The sequence below is a fragment of the Hordeum vulgare genome, chromosome 3H (assembly GCF_904849725.1).
Source record: "Hordeum vulgare subsp. vulgare chromosome 3H, MorexV3_pseudomolecules_assembly, whole genome shotgun sequence".
Classification (NCBI taxonomy): domain Eukaryota; kingdom Viridiplantae; phylum Streptophyta; class Magnoliopsida; order Poales; family Poaceae; genus Hordeum; species Hordeum vulgare.
The window spans coordinates 501,834,726-501,847,664 of NC_058520.1; the positions used below are offsets into that span (position 1 = coordinate 501,834,726).

General features: G+C 48.1%; 1 protein-coding gene across 1 annotated transcript; it reads left to right on the plus strand.

Moving 5' to 3' along the window:
• The first annotated feature begins 8,029 nt into the window (after window positions 1–8,029).
• On the plus strand, window positions 8,030–12,428 carry LOC123444514 (lipoyl synthase, chloroplastic). Its single transcript, XM_045121247.1, has 7 exons — window positions 8,030–8,758; window positions 9,608–9,789; window positions 9,987–10,077; window positions 10,166–10,323; window positions 11,230–11,401; window positions 11,488–11,598; window positions 12,078–12,428. Exons 1-7 carry the CDS (start codon window positions 8,477–8,479, stop codon window positions 12,162–12,164), a joined length of 1,083 nt encoding a protein of 360 aa, XP_044977182.1. The 5' UTR covers window positions 8,030–8,476; the 3' UTR covers window positions 12,165–12,428.
• Window positions 12,429–12,939: the final 511 nt, after the last annotated feature.

The window sequence follows — 12,939 nt, forward strand, 5'->3', positions numbered from 1 at the left end:
CGCTTGTTACCTTTGAGGATTGTGTATCCTCCAGACGGTTAGGCGTCATGGTGTAGATCATCTAGCACTCAATTGTGGATCGCCGGGTAACCGAGTTTGTGAGGGTTTGGAAGTCTGCCTGAAGATTTACCATGAGTGTTGGACGAGGACTGTGTGTCCTTAGCTCAAGGAGAATACGGTAGGGAATGTGTGTCCTTTGGTTTCAATACCAAGCCACTCCAAACCAGATGTACAACGGTCACAGCAGTTGGAACTGGGTCATCAACAATTGTCTTCATTGAGCTACTGGTTCTATTTCCTCAATTACATGTCGAAGACTTTCATCTGTACTGTTTGAAGATTTTGACAGAAGACTTTTTTTGAAATCCTCACCTGAAATTCTTCACCTGAGTTATTCTTCACCTTCTTATCTTGTACTTTGTGACCTGCCCAAACTGAATCTCTGAAATCACGTTGAGTACTTTGTTGTGGACGTTTTTGCACATCTCACTTTGTACTATTTCCGCTGCACTCAGCTCATGACTGGGGACTTTCCTCAGTAGGAATTTCCTCAATGATGACATTGTAAAAATCGCCTATTCACCTCCCTCTAGTCGATATAACGCACTTTCACCATCCTCAACTCCATCCGCTCCGAGTCGGCTGCGGTGGCGAGGCGTCGGATGTAGGCGACGTGGGCGGCACATGAGGCAGCGCAGGCAACGACGCACGCGACTCACGCTCCGGTGCGGGCCATCTCCAACGAGGAAGAATATTACAGTAGTTAGTACATATGATATATTCTGCATGCTTTTGTATGGATATGAGGGATGCAATATGAGAGAGTTGAGTGTGGAGAAGGAAATTTGAGACATGACCGGTGAGTGTCCGCGGATGGACCCGGGCGCGTCCACGGACGTTTGAGGGGACGGATTTGTAAAGTTCGACTATAGATGCTCTTAGAAGCCACACTCGGCGCCTTGGATCAAGTGACACGATAGCTTTAGCTACAGAATGGGGTTCATGAGTTGTACATCTAGTCTCCTGCTCCACACTGACATCTTCATGCTCTTCCATAGCATTGCGGTACTGTCTTGTAGATGATTTACACTTGCCAAACAGTACGTCACCACGGGGATCTTACTAACATACATGCAATTGCCTCGAAAAAATCTGGCTCGGTTAAACCCTGTAGAACCACTTCCCCGTCCAGATTGCCAGGAACGCCCCGATCTAGATTTTTTGGAATTTCCTCCCAGTTGGATCACAGAATGAAGAATTTATGCCTCGTTCCCAGTCAAGATTGCGTGGAACTCCCCAATTGGATTTGGCCCGATTGGAGTTGGATCATCCCTGCCCCATCCACAATACATCGTGATTTCACTTTGGTCACACAACTTATTATTTTGGTCACGCAACATATTTTTGAGGACTATGTTCATGATTTGAATTTGCCATATGATCAAATAACTACAATATCAACAATGATAAATGAACCCATTGAATTAACTGTTGATGATAAAGAACCATGTGAATCGGAGAATAAATCAAATTTGCATCAAATATGTTTCAAAATAATTGTGTGAATGTTTAATCGTTTTGATATGACATCTAATCTTGGTGATGATTCTATGTCAAATGACTTGTTGCATGTTTGTTTATTTAAGCAGGTTGTAACATGTAAATTTGAAACAATGAAAGTGTATTCATCAATATTAGGATGGTTTAATGATGAACATTGTCAATCTTTTGATATGAATAAGGATTTTACTTATATATGCAAACTGAGTTGCAATATTTTCATGCCTTCTACTTCTTATGATAATATTTTGGCTTTATATTTCATAAAATATGAAAGTTACTCATGTATACATGTGTCATATGTGCAAATAACAAGGGAAGTAAAAATGAATGACATATATGTATACAACATGTATGCTTTGTCTCTTTTGTTGGTCATATCTCAGATTAAGCAACCTCGAGGACGGCTCTATTTTCAAGAAGGGGAGGATGATGAGGACATGGCTACCTTGGATACAACCAAAAAAATTGCATATTTGCATATTTGTGAGGTGATTTCTTATAATAATTATGGAATAATTTATTTATGTTATCCGGAACAAAAATAGTTTACCTATTTTTACTCCATGCCTAAATGCAGAGTTGACGAACGCTTACACGAACCACGTGTGAAGATAAAAGAATAGGAAATGATTAGGTGTGGTTCAAGAAGTCCTTTCACATCAAAGAAAATGATTATGTGTTGCTCAACAAGTTTTCTCATGTCACTTTTAGCCTAAGAAAAGATAAAGTCCAAGTCTCTCACGTTCTCGACTCAAGTTCGGATTGCACAGACATACGTGTCTCAAAACGTCAACAACTTTTTCATACGGACTCTCAATTGTTTTTTTGCTGAAAAGTAGATTTTATGTTCGTTCCAACCCAATTGAGATCACCATAAAATTCGTTCGGAGCGTGGAGATATTGACGAAACAAACTGACGCTGTACCAGAATTCGTGTCAAATTACAAGTCCAAAGTTGTTGCATCACCTCCACTTGGGCCTATAGGCCTTGTACGACCCAAGGTTAATTTTAGGCTACCTTGGAACGTCTTCCCACCTCCTTCGCCGTCATCCCTTGCTCTTATATAAGTAGATCAACCTAGTAGGTTTTAGTGGGGATTTGTTTAGTTAAAAGTCAGTCATTGCAACTTCGTCTATTTTGTTTGTGTCCAACGATCAGACCAAGACCGTTTTCGGATCCCCACCCTTATCAATACTTCATCTATATTCGCAATATTCAGATTGAAATATCATATTTTTGTTTGTTCTTCGATTGCTTGTAGGAATAGATCTTCGTGGTTAGGTTGATCGTACTTCGGCGTGGTTTGTTAAACTGTTGTAACGGCTTCGGTTGTGCATGCCTAGAATATAGGATCATAGATGCCCACAAGGCCTGCGTGCCGACTCCCATGGGTAGTCTCTCCTCCTCATGTATATAAAGGCATGCTTTGTGTAATTGTAACCATCAGTGAATATATTACATCATTCAACTTGGTATCAGTTACCAGGCGACGCCATGACCTCCCCTACCTCTGGCTCCGGCGCCCCCAGCTCGGCCGCATCGCCCAGCTCCCTCTCCTCCAACACGGTGCCACCTCCGGGCACCACTCCGGCCGCCTCCGCCGCGACGTCGCCCATCGCCTCCTCTGGTATTCCTCCCTTCACCTTCCAGGCCACCGCCAGCACCCCAATCTCCCAATTTGCCCCACTCTTCACCACCTCCAACCCGGCGCCATCTCTGCCTCCCCCTTACCACCCGATCTTCAATGATCATATCACCAACCACATCAAATTTCTTCTCAACCCCGCCGACCACAACTACCACAAGTGGAAATTGTTTTTACTCATGGTGCTCGTTCGTTATGGCGTCTCCTTCTTGATCAACCACCCCCACCACCCAACGCCGACACCCATTACCGCGAGCTCGACGCTCATGTCGCCCTATGGATCTACGCCACTCTAGCCGATCCCCTCATTGATCATGTCATCGGCGCCACCACCACCTATGTCGTCTGGACCAAGATCAAGGATTACTTCCTTGCCAACCGCGCCGCTCGTTTCATGCTCCTCAACCACCAGTATCGCAATCTCAAGCAGGGCGACCTCTCCGTCACCGAGTACGCGTGCCGCCTCAAGCTCCTCACCGACGGCCTCGCCGACATCGACTACGCCGTCACTGTAGTGGACTTGACGACCCAATTCCTCCACGGCCTGGACAAGCGCTTGGACATCATCCGCGTCGTCCTTGGCGATCAAGGTCTGCCCTTCGACACCGTGCTCTCCCGCGTCGTCCTCGCCGAAGAGTCCATGACACACCGCGCCGCCGAGGAGAGTGCGTATGCCTTCGCCCTCCCCGGTGCGGGCTCCTCCACCAACGCCTCCAGCTCGAGCGGCCGCCCCCAAGGCGACCGTGCACCCGATCGCGCCTCCGATCGCCCACCTGCGAATCACCCACATCCTCCCCAACAGCAACGCGGTCGTGGCGACGGTGGTGACCATGGCTGTGGAGGCGGTCGTGGTCGTGGCCGTGGCCGTCACGACTCTGGCGGTCGTGGCCAGCAATCCCACCCTCCGGCCACCCCGTTCACGGGCTACTTCGCCCCTACGGCATGGCGATCGCTCCTCCCTGTCCTGGCTGGGTCCCGCCTAACGCCGCTGGTGTCCTTGGGCCACGCCCCGGCTCCCACGCGCACGCCTACCCCGTGTTCACGCCGACGCCGTTTCCCCCGTCACCCTACTTCACCGCGCAGCCGCCATCATGGGATCATCTCGCCATGTTGAACGTTGCGTACAGCAACGGCGGCGTCCCGGCTACTCCCTCCACCGACTGGTACTTCGACAGTGGCGCCTCTTCACACGTTACGGGCACCTCAGGTAACCTAACCTCGTCTAGTTCTTCATTAAAGCATGTACCGTCTCGCATCTTGGTCGGCAATGGTCAATCACTCCCTGTCACAGCCACCGGCACCACCACACTACCACCCCACGACTTCCGCCTCACCGACGTTCTCGTCTCCCCCACTGTCATCACCAGCCTTATTTTCGTTCGTAAATTCACCACGGATAATTCTTGCTTTGTTGAATTTTACCCTTGTGGCTTTCTTGTGAAGGATCTACACACGCGGAGGGTCCTCATGATCTCCATTAGCCACGACGGCCGCTACCCCTTCACTGGCAACAAACCTTCACCGGCATCCGCGCTCCTCGCCAACGCCTCGTCCGCTCTCTGGCATCGTCGCCTCGGCCATCCTGGCACACAGTCACTCTCCACATTAGCTCGAGACTTCCTTCCCGATTGCAATAAGGACCCTCTACCCACTTGTACCGCCTGCCACCTAGGCCGACAGCCTCGCGTGCCCTTTTCTTCCTCCTTTAGTAAAACATGTGCACCATTTGATCTTATACATTGTGATTTGTGGACATCACCTATTGTAAGCTTCTTTGGATATCAATATTATCTTATTGTGTTGGATGATTTTACCCATTATTCATGGTCGTTCCCGCTGCGTAACAAATCCGACACCTCCACCACCCTCCAACGCTTCTTCTCCTTTGTCCACACCCAATACAATGTCGTCATCAAAGCTATGCAATGTGACAACGACGGCGAGTTTATCAACCACACACTACGCTCTTTCTTCTCCTCCAATGGGATCGCTTATAGGTTCTCATGCCCACACACCTCTCCCCAAAACGGCAAGGCGGAACGTCTCATCCACACCACAAATGACATTGTCAGAACTCTCCTTTTTCAAGCTAATCTCACACCACCCTTTTGGGTTGAGGCCCTGCACACGGCAACCTATCTCCTCAACCGGCGTCCATCCCGCGCCATTGCCGATCACACGCCCTACTTCCTCCTACACGGCGTCCACCCATCCTATGACCACTTAGGAGTTTTTGGTTGTTTGTGCTTTCCCCACACGGCCGCTACTATGCCACATAAACTCTCTCCGCGTGCTGTCCACTGTGTCCTCCTCGGTTACCCCCTAGAACACAAAGGGTATTGTTGTTTTGACTTAACATCTCGACGCGTCATCGTCTCTTGCCACGTCGTTTTCGACGAGACTTGCTTCCCGTACACACCGCCACCGGATCCCACGTCCACAGAAAATCCTGCATGCAGAATCCTACCTAACCACCCAACAGATCACCCATCCCATCCGGCCACCTCGTACGGGTCTCAACCACCCCGACCAAATCTCCCGCCCTAAATTACCTCCCCATGCACGTCACGCCAGCCCGCTTGCGCACCCCCCGCGCCGACCGCTACTCCCACGCGTCCACCCAGCATTGATCGCGCCAACCCTCCCGGCGCCAGGCCCACCTCCCCACCTACCATCTCTGACTCCGCCAATCACCACTCACCCTCCGCTACCTCCACGTCCACTACATCCCCTGCGACCGAATCTTCCTCGCGACGCGCGCATACCCGACCAAACGCAGACCCTGTCGGTCCCACACCATCTTCATCGGACTCCTCGCCCCCATGCACGCCGCCTCGCCCGCTTCCTCTACGTGCACGCCTAGTAGCACCCACCAAAAATGCACACAGCATGGCTACCCGCTCCAAAACTGGTTTCTGCATGCCCCGTCGCCTCTTTCTCGCCGACACAACATCTTCTGCTATTTCCCCCATACCAGCCAGCTACAAATCAGCACTCAAAGATCCCCATTGGCGCCAAGCTATGCTCGATGAATACACTGCTCTAATGAATAACTCTACTTGGTCTTTGGTGCCTAAGCCTACAGGTGTCAACGTGGTCACTGGCAAGTGGATCTTTCGTCACAAGTTCAACATGGACGGCTCCTTGGCTCGCTACAAGGCTCGTTGGGTGCTTCGCGGCTTCACGCAACGCGAGGGTGTCAACTACGACAAAACGTTCAGCCCCGTCGTCAAACCAGCAACTATCTGTGTGGTTCTCAGCCTTGCCACATCTCACTCCTGGCCCATCCATCAGTTGGATGTGAAAAATGCATTTCTCCACGACGCCCTCAACGAAACCGTCTTCTGCTCCCAACCAGCCGGTTTCGTCGATCCAAACTCCCCGGATCATGTATGCCGTCTCCACAAATCACTTTATGGCCTAAAGCAAGCTCCTCGCACATGGTTTCTTCGCTTTCAGGCCTTCTTACTCTCCATCGGCTTCCATGCATCCAAGAGCGACATGTCCCTCTTCATTCTCCATCGTGGTACCACACTTGCTTACTTGCAAGTTTATGTCGATGATATCATCCTCACCGCCAACTCCACTACCACGCTTCACACCATCATCTCCTCACTCAAGAACGAGTTCGCCATGACGGACATGGGTCCTCTCCACCACTTTCTTGGCATCAATGTGACGTCCACCAAGTCTGATCTCTTCCTGAGCCAGCAACAATACACGCTCGAGATCCTTGAGCGTGCCGACATGCTCAACTGCAAGCCCGTACCAACACCTGTTGACACCAGCTCTAAGATGTCCCTTACACACGGTCGCCTTCTCTCCAACCCAACACATTACCGGAGTCTGGCCGGGGCTCTCCAATATCTAACCCTCACACGACCCGACATCTCCTACGCTGTGCAACAGGTATGCTTGTTCATGCATGAACCGAGGGACACACACATGCAACTCATCAAACGCATCCTACGCTACCTGCAAGGTACGTCCCACTATGGTTTGCAGTTCTACCGATCCACATCCCTGGACTTGGTAGCCTACACCGACGCCGATTGGGCCGGGTGCCCCAACACTCGCAAGTCCACATCGGGGTTCTGCGTTTTTCTTGGGTCGAACCTCATCTCTTGGTCTTCTAAACACCAAGCCACCATCTCACGATCCAGCGCCGAGGCCGAATACAGGGGCGTCGCCAACTGCGTCGCCGAGTCTTGCTGGTTACGGCAGCTCCTAGCCGAACTACAACATCCTCCCACCCGTGCAACCGTGGTTTATTGTGCCAACATCAGCGCATCCTACCTCGCCTGCAACCCTGTACAACATCAACGTACCAAACATATCGAGATTGATTTTCACTTTGTACGTGATCGGGTTGCCATGGGAGACGTTCGCGTTCTCCACGTTCCATCAACCTCGCAGTTCGTCGATGTCTTCACCAAAGGCTTGCCATCGCTGGCGTTCAACGAGTTCAGAACCAGCCTCAACATCCACGGTCATGGAGTTCCGGCTGAGGGGGGGTGTTAAACTGTTGTAACGGCTTCGGTTGTGCATGCCTAGAATATAGGATCATAGATGCCCACAAGGCCTGCGTGCCGACTCCCATGGGTAGTCTCTCCTCCTCGTGTATATAAAGGCATGCTTTGTGTAATTGTAACCATCAGTGAATATATTACATCATTCAACTTGGTTAATAATTTTTTAAAGATTGGTTTAGCAATTGCTAAAGCACAACGTCATGTACATTTATAATTGAATCGTCAAAGTCGTCTTTATTAAATCGATAGTTATCATCTTATCAAAAGATGAGGACCCTTGCCTCTATCACAGTGCCTCCGAGTCGTCCTTTTGCGCCGTTGCCCTCAGCACCGGCCGCCACCGCTTCCCCAGCACCAGCCAACGCCCTGCACCCGGGCTCTGCTCCGCCCCGCCGTCCAACATCAGCCGCCGCCAGCTGCAGGCCTCCAGATCCTCGCGGTCGTCCCCCACCGGCGTGCTCCAGATCTAGAGATTTTGAGCCACCAGCCCACCGACGAGCTCTCGCTGCAATTTGAGCTCCTCAACCGTCAGATCACACGTATGGACGTATCTGATCGTTTGGGCGTCGCTCCCTTGCGTTCATCGGCAGCGTACCAAGAAAATACCTCTTCTACCCTCCACTCTCTCTGCAGACATCTCGTGGTCTGTGAGAGGTTGGCCGCCCACTCCGAGGGACAAAACTGGAACGCGCAAAATCTTGTGCAGTCCGTCGCCTGTCCGATTCGCCGGCCACGATGAACAGCTCGCTCGCGAGGCAGGTGGGCCCGCCGATCCGGCCCGGCTGCGCGAGCCACCGCGGTCGGTCCGGCTCGGTCCGGTGCCGCGCCGAGGCTGCGCCGCCGGCGTCCGTCTCCAGGACCGGGCCGTACACCGGGAGGGACCCGGAGGTGAAGAAGCCGGCGTGGCTGAGGCAGAGGGCGGCGCACGGGGAGAAGTACGCGCGGATGCGGGAGTCGCTCGGCGAGCTCAAGCTCAACACCGTCTGCGTCGAGGCCCAGTGCCCCAACATCGGCGAGGTACTATTCCACACGCACGGGTACACACCTCCCTCCGCAGCAATGCTTCGCTCGTGTGATCCAATCTTGCTTGCCTAGCATAATACTGCACGATCGGCACGAGGAATTCCTGCGAGACAGTAGCAACGGCGCGTTTGGCAATATTTGGGAAGGGGAATGGGAGTTTAGCCTAGGGAGTTGTATTGAAATTAGACATGGGATAAGTCGTTTTATTCCAAAACCTTTGTTTGGCGCATGATAGTAGTGATATGTGAGAATAAGAGGAGAATTGGTATTTCCTTGTTTGGTTCATGGGAATTGAGGCGGGACTAGATCAGGGAAGTGAACATAAGCTATGATGAAGGGTTAAGATTGACCCACTAAAACAACTAGACGATGCCCCGCGTTGCTGCGGAAAACTTGTTAAAAAATATATGGATGAATGTTAGAAAACTAATGTTAATGCAAAAAAACCATTATAAAAATGTTTTGCTTAATTAACTAGAAAAAAAATCATGCATGAGGGTATGTTTTGCATGAAAAGATGAATGAAAAAAGTAACTTATGATTACATGCATGATTTGATAATATGGCATTGTTGCATGGAGAGAAAAATTGGGTGGTGGGTTCTAGTTATTTAAGAATAGAAGATTCCCTCCCAACTCCCATCCCCTCCCCTGTTAATAAAACGGTGGGAGTTGGAGTCTCATGCCTATTCCTTTATAAACTCTCAATCCCCCTAACCAAACAGTAGATTTGAAGTCTCATACCCCTTTAATTCCCAATCTCTGACTCTAATTACCCCCAACCAAACAAGTGTTTGCTTTTGGTGTCGGGCTTAACGAAATCTGCTGCTTTTGCGGGGCGCAGTGCTGGAACGGAGGGGGAGGCGCAGGCGGGGAAGGGGACGGCATTGCCACGGCGACCATCATGGTGCTCGGCGATACTTGCACGCGCGGCTGTCGATTCTGCGCTGTGAAGACCAGCAACAGGCCTCCGCCGCCAGATCCCATGGAACCTCTGAACACGGCCTTGGCCGTTGCAAGTTGGGGGTAAGTTTCTGCTGGTTGCCCATCTACAAATTTTCCACTATGATCTTGTCATTTTTGAGCGAATGGTTTTGTGAGTGGTATAAGTAAAAAAAACATGAGATAACAGTGAATGTATGAAGTTTAGATTTGAGTCAATGCAAATATGCCATTCACAATGCATGATTGCACAGAGTATCTGACTATGTTGTTCGTTCCAGAGTAGACTATGTTGTGCTGACAAGTGTTGATAGAGATGACTTACCTGATGGGGGGAGTGGCCATTTTGCTCAAACAGTGAGAGCTTTGAAGGTTTACCTCGTATTCTGTTTTTGTGTGTCTTTCATTTGAGTTTATTGTTTTAAATACGATGCTAAAGATTTCTGGACTTCCTATGCAGGAGCTCAAACCTGGGATATTGGTGGAATGCTTAACCTCGGACTTTCGAGGTGATCTGGAGGCTGTTTCCTCTTTGGCCGATTCTAATCTAGATGTCTTTGCGCACAACATTGAAACTGTCAGGAGTCTGCAGAGAATTGTGAGGGATCCTCGAGCAGGGTAATTTCATCCGCTGATTTTAGGGCATAACATTGTATGTTAGACTATTGTAAATTTGAAGTTTGAAGCACCAATAACTTAATTCCCCTGATTAACTTTGAAGGACCAATAACTTAATTCCCTTGATTAACTGACCTGTTAGATTACCACTCATCAACAATTCCGGAACTGCTAAGTACAAAGAATCGCTACTTCCGGTTTCTCTCTTGTTTACTTTCTGATATTCTCTTCAAAGCTATACAATGGCTAGAGGTTTGAAACACTGTATACTTATTTACTTGCTTTGTCTTGTTTACTTGAATAATATGCATAGTCCTGGATGAAACCAACCTAACAAAGTTAAACAAATATTGCTTCTATTCATTCTGGTGCTCTGACACTGTAATCATGTCTACAACATAACTGTACTACGGCAATGTGATCAACCTCAAACCATTGGAGTGTTATAGTCTGGATGATGTATCTTCAAATCTGACCTTTGAGCAACTATGAATCTGATTTCTATCCAGCTCCACAAACCTCACCAAATGTTCTCGCCTTCTCGGATGTGCACCATATCAGAGACCTTACTTAGTTTCGATCAAAAGCAGAATGTTACTGTCTATTTGATTAGTGAGGTGCTATAGCTATATCATTTTATAAATGCCATATATTGGATTATTTCTTTTAGATGGCCAATTGTCATTCACTGGTATCTGGATGTCTTCAGTTTGCATGACACGGTGTGTTTTATTTGAGTTTTGCTAAAAAATTCACACATGTTGATATAAATGCTAACGCTAATGGCGTAGGTGCCTAGTACAGAAGTTAGTATATTTCGGCAATGTCCAGTTAGCCTCGTATGTTTTTTTTTTTCTCATGCTATCTGGCTCTGGAAGGATCTCTTATCACCTCTCATTTTTACAGATATGAGCAGAGCTTAGCTGTTCTAAAACATGCAAAAATTTGCAAAGAGGGGATGATAACCAAGTCTTCTATCATGCTTGGTCTTGGGGAAACTGACGAGGAGGTGAAACAAGCCATGATTGACTTAAGGGCAGTTGGTGTTGATATTCTCACATTGGGCCAATATTTACAGGTTAGCCCTCTACCCATATTTTAACTTTGGTATACCATGTAATTAAATCATTTTCTTCTTATAAACCAAACTACTTGGTGTTACAGCCAACAGAAAAACATTTGACGGTAAGAGAGTATGTGACGCCTGAGAAGTTCCAGTTTTGGAAGGAGTACGGAGAATCGTTGGGTTTTTGTTATGTTGCTAGTGGACCTCTGGTAAGTGCAGTACATCTTTGATTACTCCTGTGCACTGCTGGTCTGAAAAATGGCACTACTCCTGTGCACTGCCGGTCTGAAAAATGGCACTACTATGCATAACTGATGTTTTGGAAATATTATCTTGATTGCCCATGCTATATAGTTAATCAAGAAATATGGTTTCTTGTCCTATTTCTACTGCTTCGATCCAGTAGTGGAGTAAATAGCCCCTACCAGTGAATTTATAAGAGGAACGGGCGGGACAAGCCCCTGCTTCACATAGTGAAATCAGCAAAAAAATGGTTACTTAGTTCAGGAGTCTGAAACAAGAAATAATGAACAGACTGAGCTAAAAGGCAACAGCATCTGACATGCAGCAACGATTACGACACAATGGTTAAACACCTTGGACTAGATTTTGCAAGCATACAAACGTAGCCCCCAGCAGTGCAGCGATTTGCATGAACTCACTTTCTTTGTCGTGTGATTCTTGTCAGGTCCGGTCTTCGTACCGTGCAGGAGAGCTCTTTGTCGAGAATTTGGTCAGAAATAAGAAGACTAAGCCTGCATCTGCCTCCTCTTAGGTCTCAACCAAGATATGTCGACCTACAAAAGCAATCCACCGGATGCGTCCGCTTTGTATGTTCAGAGCAGCACCAGAATAGCGGGGGCGGCACAATCATTCTATTATTCTGAAAGTTTATCCCCTGCTTTTCTTTTTTGAATAGCGGGGGCGGCACACACACACACTTTTTTATCTTTACTGTAGATGCCCAGATGCCATTCTTCTTGTTGTACATCATTACCTTTGAAAGAATATAAGAAAAGCTATTCATGAGTATTTCACATGATGCTGTCCCTTTTCTGCTTTGTATGTTCAGGGCAGCACCAGAAAGAGGTAAATACACTAGAAGTCTTAGAACTTGCATGCGGCGATCAGTTTAATGCACAAACTTGTAAAATACTTAATTGTAGTCAACAAACTTGCGCGACGTGCAAACACAATCATATTTACTGTATACGGGTGTATCCCGTACTTACGTGGCATACCAAGCCCACTATCAGTGATGGGAGTGTCAAATTAGTGTCAAATTCTGGTAAAAAGGTCCACTAAATGACACTATGCATGTATATAATCCTTGGGTCCCATATATCAGTGAACAGTACACAGGACAATTCAAAATAAAAATTGATTGCTCAGAGGTTCGATCCTGAGACATTCTACTGAACACATACAAATCAATCAACTAGGCTACGTAAGGGGTCATTTCAACAGCGCATAACTAGATTTAATCACGGCCGAACACACGCGTCAGTCTGCATGGACACAGCGCGGCTCATTTTCAAAATGTAAGTTTT